At 45.5% G+C, this 15,971-nt stretch overlaps 1 protein-coding gene across 1 annotated transcript in view; it reads right to left on the reverse strand.

Annotated features, from left to right (window-relative positions):
- Positions 1-15,971, reverse strand: part of PKP1 (plakophilin 1) — a 94,246-nt gene that overhangs the window by 29,155 nt on the left and 49,120 nt on the right. The window contains exons 3-6 of the mRNA XM_030220645.1: positions 12,464-12,963; positions 6,212-6,344; positions 3,013-3,220; positions 383-560 (exon numbers count right to left, since the gene is read on the reverse strand). Coding sequence (XP_030076505.1) covers positions 383-560; positions 3,013-3,220; positions 6,212-6,344; positions 12,464-12,963 — 1,019 coding nt within the window. The remainder of the gene's footprint in view (positions 1-382; positions 561-3,012; positions 3,221-6,211; positions 6,345-12,463; positions 12,964-15,971) is intronic.

Here is a 15,971-nt window from a genome sequence, read left to right on the forward strand (position 1 = left end):
TGTATGTATAGTGCAGCTGAATACAGGAAGCATTTGAAATAACATTACAAATTTTTCCCCTGACATTTTACTGAATATTGACCTGAAGATTTTTTTTTTCAGTTTTCCAATTTGCTAAGTGGTGTGGTAGCCGTCTTAGTCCACTTTTAAAGTTAATAAATAGAAATAAAATAAAACATAGAAAAGAAAATAAGTTGATACCTTTTTTATTGGACTAACTTATGTCCAATAAAAAAAAGCTACCAATTTGCTATGACATAGTTTGTACAATGGGAATGATAAGCAAGAACTCTATGGGAGATTCCTGTGATTTTTCTGCAAAATGTCTTCAAAGCACAAGAGATTTCCCCAAATGTATGTAGCAAACTGCTGGCTGACTCACCTCAAACAGCCTGTAGCATTGAAGAATACTTCTGGGTCAATCCCACTTCTATGGGAATTACTTCTGTGTTCAGACCAGCCAGTGTAAGGAATAATCACATTGTCAGTCAAAACGGGCAGGGCTTCCTGAATCAGTTCTGGTTTCAGCTCATCAGTAGAGGAAAGATTCCAGAGGAGCCCTATAAGACAAGCAATAATATGAGCCCAAGATTCTCTATATAAAGTCAGGGTGAGAACACGCTGTAAAGAAACCTTCCCATCACACAGAATCAAGGGGGACAGGGCGGCTTTAAGGCATGAGCCAGGTGAGCTCAAAGACGCCAAAAGCCTGCTTCTCTGGCTCACCCTTCACATCAGAAAGAGTATGCTACTCTACTCCTGCCACTGTGCTCTTTTTTCTGTACTGTCACTGGTAAGTGACAACAGACAGTAGCAAATGGAATAAAACGCAACAGCAAAGCAACACACTCTTGCCACTGTTTAAAGGAAAGGTGAGGAGCTGATATGGGCAGATGAGCTGGCTGGATGGGAGTTGATGTAGGTCAATAGGGGGGCTGGCTGGGAGATCTGATGCAAACCCCAAGATGTTGGCGTCAAAGCAAAAGCTGGCTCATGGCACCAAAACCCCTTGAGCCAGCTCTGAAGGGGAAACCATTCAGTCATACAATCTAGTCACAGGGTACAAGAAGAGACATCCAGTCAATGAGAAACCATATGGTCACACTACTACTACTATTTAACATTTCTAGAGCGCTACAAAGTGTACGCAGCGCTGTACAAACACAGAAGAAAGACAGTCCCTGCTCAAAGAGCTTACAATCCAATAGACAAAAAGTAAAGCATTTAAATTTAAAATATTTAAGCAGTCAAGCACAAGAGAACAGTCACAGAAGGACTGAAGATGTTGAAGGGTGGTCAGTGTGATTAGGTGTAACTCTGGTTGGAGTAGTGGGAGAAGGTGATAGAAGAATAGAAATGGGTGAGGTAAAAGTAATGAGTGGGTTGATAGGGAAGTTATATAAGACATGTCACTCTAGGGCTGGGTGGGTAGAGGGGTAGGGTGGGCGGGACTAAGTCTAAAGCAGGAGAAGGTATTCTCTGCAGCCTATCTGTGAGATGGAAAATGCTCTCTGAAGCTGCTGCTATAAGTTGTTAGTTTTCTCTCCCTGAAAGAGATCCAAGCCGCACCCACGAAGTTCAAACTGTGGGGAGGGTGAGGGGAGGAAATGGCAGTGCTTGATGAAAAAGAGAGCTCAGTTTGATAGGAGATATACTATAGGATGTCATTCTGAGGCCAGGCTAAGTCTAAAGCAGGAGAAGGTAAGGAGTCATGCAGTCATGCAGTGCCAAAAGTTAACTGTCCCATCACACAACATAAGGGAGGAACCACTCAGTTTCACAGATCCAAGAACAAAATACCTAATTAGGGAGAGTCAAGGAGGAACTACCCAATCATTGAGACTCAAGGAGAAACCACCTCATCACAAAGGTCCAGGGGACAACGATCTAGTCACGGATTCAAGGAGCAACCACCCAGCCATACAGAAAGAAGAAGGAGTCATCCAGTCCAGATCATCACGTTGTGTAGCACAATATAGTTTAAATTGCACCCCCCCCCCCCCAATTACCTGTCCTGATGCTCCAGAGCATTTCTCTTATTAAATTTCTAGCCCACCCTTTTGCAGGGCACCCAGGAGAGGTTACAAGCAAAAATTAAATCAGGGCAAACAACCTACATGTAGAATACATAAAGCATAACATCACAACAACATAATAATTCATTTACAGTAACCACCCTAAATATCACCTCCTTAAACTCCTAACCCCACCTAACCTACACAGCCTTTCTTCCAATAGAGGGTACCTAACCTGGATCCTATCATAACGTACAGGAAGAGAGCATGAGAAATCCCCACTCCTCAACCTTCCTGAAGATTCTGGGAGAAAATGTTGCCTGCTGCTCTCCTCCACCCATTCATAGAGCTGAAACAGAAGCATGAAATGCCAACTCCAATCTCATCACAGCCATACTGTGCTCCACTAAACAAAGAAGCCAGCTCTGGGCTGCCAGTACATGAGGAGCCCCTTCATTATGTCCTTGAGGGGCAACTTGGACTGTGTTTGGCACCCCGAATCATTTTGAAATGTTGGCACCTATGCTACAAAGGAGTCAATATTCAAAGCGATTTAACTGGGCAGGAGAGGCTCATGTGGGGCTATCCATTGATATTCAGCAGCACTTAACCAGTTATTAACTGTAACCAGCTATTCTGTGGGTGGTCCGGGGTGGGGTTGGCACCTATATAGTTAATGTAGATATTCAGCACTTAACCACCTAAGTTAATTGGACAAATTGGACCATATAAAACTCAGTCCTACCTTTACCCAGTTTCACTTAGGTGGTTAACTGCTGAATATCGCACTTAACCAGATAAGGGGTAGGTGGCCGCACAAACCCAGGTATCCAATGCCAGTGCCCAGATATGGCCCCGGCATTGAATATCCACAGATAATGCTGGTATTGGCCAAAAAACTGCTGATCTCCACCAATATTTACCCCCCCCCCCCCCAAGTCTCTCTTTCTCCCTCTAGTTCTTCTGCAATGGCACGTTCTTTAATGCCAGTCTGTACCTGTGAGTTGTTTCTGTATCTCAGGATTGGATGTCCTCTTCAGGAGGTTTACTGCCTCCCTTATTCCACCCCGCCGACTAGTCTCAATCTTGTTGGCGGTATTCTTAAAGACCAGGTTTCGAAGGGCCCCAGCAGCCGCTTGCTGAACATTTTGGTTTGGGCTCTGCAGTAGGCAAATAAGTTTCTCGATCCCATTTAGCTGGCAGACCTGATGGATTGGGAAGAAAGGGAGGAGGCAGACCAAAGGCAGAATCAGAATTGTATCCAAATGCCCACAGGTTAAGTGACAAATGCAGTGGCGTTCCTGGGGGGGCTGGCACCCGGGGTGGATCGCAGATGCACCCCGCCCCCCGGGTGAAGCCCCCCCCCCGATGCAGCACGGACCCCCCCCCCCCCCCGGCTAAAGGACACCCATGCGAAGGAACCCCCCCCGCCGGGTGCACGCCACTGGGGGGGGGGGGTGCCGCGCGGGCCTGCCATCCGTTGGTCCATGCTTCTTCTCTGCCCCGGAACAGGAAGTAGAAGAAGCATGGACCAACGGAGGACAGGCGCGCGGCACCCCCCCAGCGGCATGCACCCGCCCCCACCGCCCCCCCCCTAGGAACACCACTGGACAAATGTAAAAAGACAAAGGTAAAGGTAGGGATGAATGGTGCAGAAAAAACAGAAACTAAAAGCTGCTTATGAAGAAAAGGAGCAGTAGTTAGAGTACATAAGTACATAAGTAATGCCACGCTGGGAAAAGACCAAGGGTCCATCAAGCCCAGCATCCTGTCCACGACAGCGGCCAATCCAGGCCAAGGGCACCTGGTGAGCTTCACAAACGTACAAACATTCTATACATGTTATTCCTGGAATTGTGGATTTTTCCCCAAGTCCATTTAGTAGCGGTTTACGGACTTGTCCTTTAGGAAACCGTCCAACCCCTTTTTAAACTCTGCTAAGCTAACCGCCTTCACCACTTTCTCCAGCAACGAATTCCAGAGTTTAATTACACGTTGGGTGAAGAAATATTTTCTCCGATTTGTTTTAAATTTACTACACTGTTATGTAACATGTCTACAAAGGGTTGTCTTCTTTCTAAAAGGCTAGCTACATGCGAGACCCTCAGCCAGAGAGTGTAGAACTTGAAAAAAAAAAACCATAATAGTAGGGAATTTGAGACCCCCATATAAAGAAACTGTGAAATGTGTGAACATTTTATATATATATTTTTTGTTACATTTGTACCCCGCGCTTTCCCACTCATGGCAGGCTCAGTGCGGGCTTACATGGGGCAATGGAGGGTTAAGTGACTTGCCCAGAGTCACAAGGAGCTGCCTGTGCCTGAAGTGGGAATTGAACTCAGTTCCTCAGGACCAAAGTCCACCACCCCTAACCACTAGACCACTCCTCCACTGTTGCTACTATTTGAGATTCTACATAGAATGTTGCTATTCCACTATTCCACTAGCAACATTCCATGTAGAAGTCAGTCGGCCCTTGCAGATCACCAATGTGGCCGCGCAGGCTTCTGCTACTGTGAGTCTGACGTCCTGCACGTACGTCAGACTCACAGAAACAGAAGCCTGCGTAGCCTTCTACATGGAATGTTGCTAGTGGAATAGCAACATTCCACGTAGAATCTCAATAGTAGCAACAGAATCTCCAATAGTAGCAACATTCCATGTAGAATCTCCAATAGTATCTATTTTATTTTTGTTACATTTGTACCCTGCGTTTTCCCACTCATGGCAGGCTCAATGTGGCTTACATGGGGCAATGGAGGGTTAAGTGACTTGCCCAGAGTCACAAGGAGCTGCCTGTGCCTGAAGTGGGAATTAAACTCAGTTCTTCAGGACCAAAGTCCACCACCCTAACCACTAGACCACTCTTCCACATGGAATATGACAGCAGATGAAGACCAGTCAGCTCACTTCTCCTTCCTCCTGCAATACTATATACCAGTTGTTCCCAGACCTGGTCCTGGAGGCACCCCAGCCAGTCAGGTTTTCAAGATATCAACAATGAATATTCATTGGAAGCAGTGCATGCAAATCTCTCTCATGAATATTAATTGTGGATATCCTGAAAACCTGACTGGCTGGGGTGCCTCCAGGACCAGGGTGGGGAACCACTGCTATATACCATTGTTCCCTTTAAGCTGAGCGGAAGTCCTCCAAGGGTATTGCTGCCAGTGGGGGTGGTGCTTTAATATTAGTATTGTGTTCAATTCTGGTCGCCGCATCTCAAGAAAGATATAGTGGAATTGGAAAAGGTGCAGCGAAGGGCGACTAAAATGATAGCTGGGTGGGACGACTTCCCTCTGGAGGCTAGGGCTTTTCAGCTTGGAGAAGAGACGGCTGAGGGGAGACACGATAGAGGTATATAAAATAATGAGTGGAGTGGAACAGGTGGATGTGAAGTGTCTGTTCACGCTTTCCAAAAATACTAGGACTAGGGGGTATACGAAGAAACTACAGTGTAGTAAATTTAAAACAAATTGGAGAAAATTTTTCTTCACCCAACGCGTAATTAAACTCTGGAATTTGTTGCCGGAGAACTTGGTAAAGGCGGTTAGCTTAGCAGAGTTTAAAAAGGGGTTAGATGGTTTCCTAAAGGACAAGTCCATAAACTGCTACTAAATGGACTTGGGAAAAATCCACAATTCTGGGAATAACTTGTATAGAATGTTTGTACATTTGGGAAGCTTGCCAGGTGCCCTTGGCCTGGATTGGCCGCTGTCGTGGATAGGATGCTGGGCTCGATGGACCCTTGGTCTTTTCCCAGTATGGCATTACTTATGTAATATTGTGCTTTCTATCACTAGGGACAGGCAGATTCCCTGGAGTCTTGCAGAGATTGCCTGTCTCACTATTGAAAATATGAGTGAATCAGCACCCCCCACTGGTAGAACTGTAGATGGCAGACTCCCATTCATCTCAGAAGGAACAGTGCTATATACTCTATCTGATCGCCAGCTATACCCCCGTTTCCCCTTCATAATAGATTCTCTTCACTTACTTATGCTTTCTTGAATTCTAATGCTGAGTATGGAAATCTAATACACCATATGGTGGCAATGAATGGAGCAGTGGATCAGGTGTGGAACAGTGACTGTGAAGCCCTCGTTTATGGGATTGCGAGCATGCAGCCTTTTCCCTGAAGCAGGCACCGAGTATGCATCCTGAACAGCGATGAAAGAAGGCTCAAGGTTTACCCGGTATTTAGCATTGTCATCCTGGTAGCATGCATGCTGGATGTTGTGGGCTCCAGTGATCTGGTACTTCTCATCCGGGTACGACAGAAGATCTACTGCTTTATCAATAGACATCCCACTATCAAATTCATCTCTGGAATCCATTCGTAAAAAAAAAAAAAAAAAAATAATAAAACCATTAAAACAAATCAACAGAGAGATTTTTAAAAAAGCAATGTTTGGGTCTGTCTTGAACAGTAGTGCATTAAGGACATCTCGGGTGGCCTGATATTCAAAGTCCTGTTTGTGAAATGAGTTGGATGAAATATTATCTTAGTTTTTCATTGATCTAATGACAAAACCATCCTCTGATCTGGTGCTATTGATGACCTGATTACCCAAGATCTCCATGGTAGGAAAAGCAGGAAGATGGTTCAGGTTTGGACCTATGTGAGGCTTTAGTACTAGAATAGCAAGGGATGGGGCAGGTTAGGTCTGAGATACATTGGCAGAACTATGCATGAGGTCTTAGCATGGGTCTAGCAAGCTGTGCTGCAAGTCAGGTTTGAGGGGCTTTGGCAGAGATGTACGAGTGCACTGAAAACTAGCACAGTATCCATCTCTAAGATACTAGCCTGGTTCCAAGTAAGCTATAAAGAAGGAACAAAAAAAAAAGCAAAACACCAGGTCAAAAATAAAATAACAAACTAAAATAAAGAACCTCTCTATAAGCAAAGCACACTGTGAGTTTATATCTTGGCAGGATGCTACAAGACTTGTAATGAAACCACACTTCTAAATTACAGAGGGCCTCTTTTACTAAGCCGTGGTAGGCTCTATGTGCACCCAATGTGCGCCAAAACGGACTTACTGCCTGACTACCATGTGTCTTTTGCGGTAATTGTATTTTTGGCGCACGTCCGATAAGCACGTCTGAAAAATAATTTTTATTTTCGGATGCACGCCAAATGGCATCTGATGCGCGTAGGTGATTACCGCGCAGATTCTTTGCCACTAGGTCTCTGGCAGGTGGCAAGGTCAGACACCCAAAATGGATGCGCAGCAATTTTGATTTTGCCACACGTTCATTTTTGGAAAATATTTTAAAAAGGCATTTTTTTGTAAGTGCGCTGAAAAATATTTCTACGCACGCCCAAAACCCACGCCTACACTACTACAAGCCACTTTTTTACCGCAGCTTTGTAAAAGGACCCCAGAGTGAAATCACTGACAATGGAAAACAGAGCATTAGTGACCGCTGTAAACTGCACTGTCTGATCAGGAGTGCAGTCTAAACATTAGATAACAATTAGACAGATGTACACACAGCAAAACTTTTTTTTTAGTTCCTTTGGACTTTTCCCCTGAATTTTCAGACATTGTATTCAATTTGTTTCATGAATTCATTAAAAAAAAAATAAAGCACATTAGACCTTTTCAACACACACTAATCAAATCAACATGCACTCATAAGTACGTTAAAGCAAGGTAAATATATTTAGCCCATGAATGCATGCTAAGAAATGCAACTCATATACAGAATCTTTGTACATATACTGTATAGCACAAGCATAGAGAGCAACTAAGTAACAAGTTCCAATGGGGGCTGCTGCTATTGTATCTTTCTCTAGCACTGTGAAAGGCAGAACCAACCATGCAGGGCCGCCGAGAGGGGGGGACAGGGGGGGACAAAAGTCCCCGGGCCCGGGCCTCCAGGGGGGGCCCGGTGCCACTGCAGTCCGGCCCACCCTCCATAGCTCCCGGAACTAATCTGAAGCGCCTTCACGTTTGCATCGCAGCAAGCAGCAGCAGCAGGTCAGGCCACTCCTTCCTTCCGTGTCCCGCCCTCGCCTGATGTAACGTCCGCGAGGGCGGGGCATGGAAGGAAGGAGAGGTCTGCCCTGCTGCTGCTTGCTGTGATGTGAACGTGAAGGCGCTTCAGGTTAGTTCGGAGGGCCCGGCAGTGGGTGGAGGGGGGGCCCGGCGACTTCGGGTGGGGAGGGGCGCGATGCGACCTCGGGTGGGGGGGGGGGGGCCCGGGGCCGGTCTTGTCCCGGGCCCGGCAGCCCTGCAACCATGACAGCAGTGAACCAAAGTGTCAAAGAGATACTGTAAGCAGGAACCTTAAAAAGCTTAGCTATCGCATTACTCTTTGATATCAAAGCTACTTTAGAAATAATCAGGTAAAACTAGGGACACTATAACTTCATTCTGGACGAATAAAAGCAGATTTTGCATGGATTTCTAGGTCAGAATGCTGAAAATGTCCTGAGGATTTTACCAAAGGTTCTCTGAATGCAGAGCCTTTTGTAAAATACATCTGGAGAGTAATTTTATAACTCGGTGCCTAATTTAAAATAGTCACAACACACCTATTTGAAGCCTATTTTATAAAGAGAAGCAAGCACCTTCTTGTCTTTATAAAATACTAGATAAGTGGCTGAAAACATGCCTTATTTAAGGCACAATCATTTATAGCAGCCCTACAACTGGTGCAAATGAATGTACCTCTATTTTCCAAATATGCGTGTAAATTATAACAGTCTATAATCAATGTCCATACTCGCTCGTGACGCCCACAGCTCATCCATGTGCATGCCCACAGTGGTGTCGCGAGGACAGCTGACACCCGGGGCGGGTCGCCGCTGCGCACCCCCCCCCCCCCCCCGGGTGCAGCGCGACACACCCTCCCCCCTCCGTAGCGCAACACCCCCTCCCCCCCCCCGCCTGCGAGAACATACCTGGAAGGCGGTAGAGGGGCGGGTGGGCGGGCCAACCCGCCGAGAGCACGCCGCTAGGAGGGTGTCGGCGCCTCGCTGGTTCCTTGCTCTCTCTGCCCCGGAACAGGAAGTAACCTGTTCTGGGGCAGAGAGAGCAAGGAACCAGCGAGGCGCCGACACCCCCCAGCGGCGTGCACCCGGGGCGGACCGCCCCACCGCCCTCCCCTTCCTACGCCACTGCACGCCCACAGTGAAAGCACAATGCCATTCTAACAACACACTGAGGGTTCCTTTTACTAAGTTGTGCTGAAAAATGGCCTGCGGTAGTGTAGTCGCGGGTTTTGGCCACACGCAGGATCATTTTTCAGTGCACCTATAAAAATGTCTTTTTTTGGGGGGGGGGGGGGTTCCAAAAATGGGCGTGCGGCAAATTGAAAATTGGCAAGCATCCTTTTTGGGTCTTAGACCTTACCACTATCCATTGACTTAGCGGTAAAGTCTCACATATTTTGTCAATAGTGTCGAAACGAGATGAAATCAAAATGATGCATGTTTTACGAGGTGTTTTGAAAGACAAATAGTAAGGACTACCTCTACTTGCATCATTTTGGTTTCATCTCATTATCAGCATACATCCAATCCAAGAGACTCCTGAAGAAGGCCCTTATGGGCTGAAACACGACTCATGTTGAGTCCTGGATGTTTAATACAGGTGCAAGTTTGTACATCGTCTGCTGTCCCCTCCTTCCTTTTTTTTTTTGTCGCTCTTGTTGTGACTGATTTGTCTGTGTGGCTACAAGGGTTCCTGTTCTTCTGTCTTCAGGTCTGGGGCATGCCAAGCATTTTCGCACACTGTTATTGAATACTTCCATATATGTACCTACATACCTGTATTTAAGCTGGCATTAATGCTCATGCCTAAAATTAGGTGTAAAAATACATACTTATCTTAGCATTTCTATAATGGCTTTAGGTATTTCATGTGTGATTTTGCAGCGTTTTATTGATTTGTCATTATTGATTGTCAATGTTTGCTGTTACCAGCTCAGTACATGGTGGATGGGGTGGGATATAAATCCTATATAATAAAACGCACCTCCAACATTCTGAAGCCGAGAAAGTGAAGCCTTCAAGCCTTGAAGCATTCCTGCAACGTTCCGGAAGTACGTGTCGTCAATTGAGGAGATGGAGCCTTACAGAACGCATGAATGCTTCAAGGCTTGAAGGCTTCACTTTCTCACACACACACACTCACTCTCTGTCTCTCACATACACTCTCTCTCACACACACTCTCTCACACACACTCTGTCTCTCACACACTCTCTCTCTCTCTCTCTCTCACTCATTCTCTCTCACATACACACTCCATCTCTCACCCACACACTCTCTCTCAAACATACACAGTCCGAGGAAAAGGGGGCATGGAACATGCTGGGGAGGAGAGGGAGGGGGGCATGGAACTCGGAGGGAAGGGGGGCCTAGAACTCGGAGGGGAGGATTGGGAGGGAGGGGAGGAGAGGGTCATGGAACTCGGAGCCCCCCCCCCACACACACTCACTCTCTGTCTCTCACATACACTCTCTCTCACACACTCTATCTCTCTCTCTCACACACACACTCACTCTCACACACACATACACTCTGTCTCTCACACACTCTCTCTGACACACACACTCACTCACACACACATACACTCTGTCTCTCACACACTCTCTCTCTCTCTGACACAAACACACACTGTCTCTCTCTCACTCATTCTCTCTCTCACATACACTTTCTCACACACACACTCTCACACACACACATTCTCTCTCTCTCTCTCTCTCTCTCTCTCTCTCTCTCTCAAACATACACACTCCAAGGAAAGCCTTGCTAGTGCCCGTTTCATTTGTGTCAGAAATGGGCCTGTTTTACTAGTTATTAAATAAATAATAAAATAAATGTCAGTGTTTGCATCATATCCTTTGTCCATTGTCCTTAAAGCTCACTCATAGGGTTTATAGTTCGGACTATGCACCATTGTGCTAGCTCTCTTCTTGTCTTCAATCTATATCCTTCTATGGGTATGAGGTCATTGATAATTTATAGGGAGGTCCTGTCACTTCCTTTTTTACAGATGTTTATACAACTCTCTGTGCATCCCAATACTCCTTTGGTTTTCCCCATCGCTTTGTTGCACTAGCAATCTTGAGCTCATCAGATGTGATCACTGCTACGTCCGTCTCCTGTTTGAAAGGTTATCAGATTCAGTACTTATCCTCTCACCCAATTTTATGTACTGCTCCTCTGCATTTCTGCACTTTTTTTGCCTTAAATCTCAGAGTCCACATTCTTGATAGCACCTCAAGTTTTCTTACATCACCCTTCAGTTTGTCTCCAGAAAGGCAAACTTTCCCTTTTAGCCCCTCCAAAATATCACTTATGGAAACACTGAATAAAACCTGCCCTATGAATGATCATTGTCACACTCCACTGGTCACCCCTCCCCCCTCTCCTTGGAATTAAATCTATTAATTTCCCCTCCCCCATCTCACCCAAATACTTATCACTCACTGAATTTCCAATTCAATTTCCTTCCTCAGCAGTAAAAGCTGAATGCCTAACCAGGTGAAGTACAACAAAGAGAAGAGCTCCCATCTCAACAGCAACCCCATAAAAGGATCAGTCCCTGTTTCAGGAGCGCCTATGAAAGATCGTGCCTACAATGGGCTATTGTCTCCCATTCAAAAACAAGCTGTATATGCAAAGCAATGGTATAGGCTAGCTTAGTTGACCAGTGACTGAAGGTAGAGATGAGTCCACAGTAAGTTATCTCCACTCAGTAGCTGAATGGCCCCAGTTCCTTGCCACATAAAACCTTACTGCCAGTTCACCCAAAGTTGGGCGCACAATTTTGGGTATGGATTGCAGATCCGCATGTAGACTAGTTGACTAAATAGGTGATAACAATCAGTTATTGGTGTTAAGAAGTGCTAATTGGCAGGCATTAGTAGCACTGTCCCCTCTAAGCTGAGCTGGAGTTTTCCGCCAGTAGGGGGTGCTCTTTCACTATTACATTTTCAATAGTAAGGGACAGGCAAGTTCTGCTGGGCTCCAAGGAACCTGCCTGTGCCTAGCAATTGAAAACACAATTTTAAAGCACCACCCCCTACTGGCAGCAGTGTAGTTGGAGGACTCCTGCTCAGTTTAGAGGAACAGTGAGTAGTTACACTCGGATCTGTCCTGTGCTCCTATTCTATAACATGCGTGCCTAACTTATCTCATGCATAACTCCAAATGGAGCATAGCCAGGGGAGAGGCATGGGTGGGTCAGGGATGTTCCCAAGTCTTAGGCACACAGTTATAGTATGCTTGAATTTCTGCAGCAGACTGACAGTAGTTGGATAGAAGTATTTACTCGAGCCTTTGACTGGCATAAGTGCTCATGTTCAAGGTTATAATATTTAAAACAGTTCCACATGGAGCTGCTTTTATAGAATTCAAGCTTAGCACTTCATTCCAGGGCCTAACTTTGGGCAATACTGAATTCCCCCCTCCCCCCTTAAACTTTACCTCATAGGAATGTGGGCAGCTCCATACATGTCTGATTTCTGGAGTGTATTGTAAACCTGAGACTGGGTTCCGGCATATGATTCTTGTTTTTGCATCGTGTTGTACATCTGAGGATAGCCATTTCCATACACCTCTTGTCTGGCACCTGAGATGGAAGATGGAGTGCGTGTTGGGGTGAAGCCCCTCTTCTTCTGCTGGGTGCTCGGCTGAGTGCTGTAGTTGCTGTAGAAGCTGTACCGGCTCTGAGTCGCCCGTCCTCCTCCTCCTCCTCCTCCTCTCTGTGTTTGCATGTGGCTCTGCTTCCTTAACGTGGCACGGGGCTCAGCAGTAAGGTCCGGTTCACTCCGGCTGTTCTTTAGGTTCTGCATGTAGACAAAATCACTGCCGGGACTGGTAGGGCTGCCCAATGACTTATACTGCCTGCTCCAGTTCTCCATTTGGCTGTAAGAGCTGAAACGCTTGTTGTCCATGTCTCTCTTAAGGGTCCCATTGAACACTTGCTGTTATGGAAAGAAAGAGGACAATGAAACATATGGTAATGTGGTCATTGATTCTTTTACCTGCATAGAGAGTTACCTGGTTCAAAGCTATTCCAGGATCTACATTCTCTCCCCTCCCACTTAGACCAATGAAAGGGATCAAATCTACACTTCTGCATAAAACTGCATTCAAACCATTGTTCTGTCCTCTGACAGCCTCGCACTAGTTTATAACGTGATCCTAAAACGTGTGTAATGCTTTTACTGTTATTCTCATTTCTAAGGACTATCATTGCTGCAGTTCTCACTCTGCAAAGATACATGAGCAAGGCATTGTGTGTAATGTAGTTCACAAGCAATGCAACCACACTTGCTTGGCTGTGTAAGAACTGTTACCGCTGGTTGTGAGGCTGCCCAGACCTCCTCTCTCTCTCTCTCTCTGCCAAGCTTGGCTCTTTTGTCTTCCTGCTATCATTTCCTGGTGGTCATTCTCACTATCTCTGTCCTGGGAGGTCAGTCAGGCATGACCTTTCCCTCCAATCAAGGGCTGTCCTCTAGCATCTCCCTTGCCACCTGGTGGCAGGCTCTGTCCCCATTGGTCTCTATCTGCTCCTCCCTGAGCCTGTGTGAAGCCTCAACACCCTTTTGTCCCTTCAGCCATGAGGCATTCACCATCTTGGCCCAGACAGCTTTGTCCTGCTGGAACTCCCTGCAATGAACTTGGGGTTTTACCTTGAAAATATCTCCTCCCTAATCAGATATCGCACATTCCAGTCACCCAGCTTTGAACCATTTCTACCTGTTCAACTATCTTTCTCCCCTGCAATAAAGCTACCTCTCCTCAGGTCACCACCTCCAACAGCTCTCAGATTAAGGAGTCTCTGTGCCCTGGAGCAGCACTTCTGGACATCTGTCTGTGAGTAAATTATCTGTGATTTATTCAAATAAAAGAGGCTTCATAAAAATAATAGAGACTCCAGGTGTGACTGTGTGCCAAGGTTATACTCTAAGATATCATGACTTTACAGTAATAAGTCTATGAGAGTCTTAACAACCGTCAAGATCAGGTTTGCCACTAAACAAAAAAAAATGCATGTCAGCTTACTACTCTGCTTGGCCACTTTTGGCATTTTCTTAAGTCACTTGTAAAGTGTAGTTATTTATTTCTGAAGGACAGCTATTACCTAAGGGGCTCACTGTATGGAGCATATTCTGAGTCATTCACTAAGTTCGCATCCCTGATCCCTATAATTTACAATTCATTGACCTAGACTGGAGTACAAATCTTTCGCCCTTCTCTGTTAACTGTTTTTATGTACTGCATTTTGTATAGCAAACTAATCAAACACCAGAAGAAGCTCCATCCACCTCTGAATAGACATAAGATCATTTTTGCAAATCTGTTTCACAAAACTTTTAAAATTAAAGGTCTTATGTGAAACTTTCATCATATCAAATTTGTAAGAAAGAATACTTGGACTATTTTGGAAGACATCTTTGAAGATGTAGAGATTCAAATTTAACCACAGAAGAACAATGCTATCCACGGAGTACAAACCTTGATGGTTTTCACAATGACACGTGAAATTTCAACCTCTCCTGAAAACATCCCGAATTTGTGAATTTTCATAACATTTCTAGAGATAGGTCATAAGTTGGGTTGGCTGTTGTCTAGCGCACTGGTTCCCAAACCTCTCCTGGAAATTTTCAGGATACCCACAACAAACATGCATGAGAGAAATTTGCATGCAAAGGAGGCAGTGCATGCAAATCTATCTTACAAATATTTACTGTGGCTTTGGGTCCCCAGGACAGGCTTGGAAACTACTGATCTAGAGTAGGGATTCTCAACCCAGTTCTCGGGACATACCTAGCCTGTCAGGTTTTCAGAATATCTGCAATGAATTTGCATGAGATAGATTTGCATACAGTGGAGGTGGTGCATGCAAATTTATCGCAAGCATATTTATTGTGGATATCCTGAAAACCCGACTGGCTAGGTGTTTCTCAAGGACTGGGTTGAGAACCCCTGATCTAGAGGATGTGATTTTTGTTGGCTGGGACATAACAGATTCCAACAAATAAAACAAAAAAAGAAGAAGGGTTACCTTTGAAAGCTCATCAAAAAATGTATTGTTAGTCCAATAAAAAAGGTATCATCTTATTTTCTTTTATTTGTTTTATTTCTACTTATTACCTTTAAAAGTGGACCATCACGGCTACCACACCACTTTACCCAAGATCTACTACCAGACCTATCAAGTCTCCCGCATTCAACGGGAGACTCTCACTTTGGCGGGTTATCTCCCGCACTCCTGCCAAAGTAGGAAAGTCTCCCACTGAGACACTTCCTGTCACCACCACTGCTGCTGCTTATCCTGATGAGCAGCAGTGGTCGCGGCAAAACAAAAAATGTAAGCGCGGGGCCACAGCAGCAGCCTTCAGGCATGCACTGTGTTTTTTGGCTCTGCTGGTCCTCTGCCCCCGGAATGGGAAGTTGACATCAGTGGGGGATGGAATGGAGAGAGAAAGAGGGAAGACACTGGATGGAAGGGTAGGGAGAGAGAGAAAGAGAAGAGACACTGGAAGAATAGAGAGAGAGAGAGTGAGAGAGAAAGAAACATTGGATGGAAGGATTGGGAGAGAAAAAGGGAAGACATTGGATGGAAGGAAGGAGAAGAGAGGGAAAACATTGGATGGAAGGCTGGGGAGAGAAAGGGAAGGCACTGGATGGAAGGGTGGGGAGGGGAAACACTAGATAAAAGGATGCAGAGAGAAAGGGGGAGACACTGGAAGGATGGGAAGAGAAAGAGTGGAGCTGCTAGATGGAAAGGGGGAGAGGATAGTGAAAGCCTGGAGAATAAGAGGAAGGGGCATGGAGAGAACAAGGGTGAGGAAAAGATGAAAAGCCACAGGTAGATGAAGTAAAAAGAGGGAAATTAAAAACTGGAAAAGTCATAGGTAGATAAAGTAAAAAGGGAAATTAAGTCTGGATAATAAGAATAAATAAAACCTGGACAGAGAGAGGA

The sequence above is a fragment of the Microcaecilia unicolor genome, chromosome 12 (genome assembly GCF_901765095.1).
Source record: "Microcaecilia unicolor chromosome 12, aMicUni1.1, whole genome shotgun sequence".
NCBI lineage: Eukaryota > Metazoa > Chordata > Amphibia > Gymnophiona > Siphonopidae > Microcaecilia > Microcaecilia unicolor.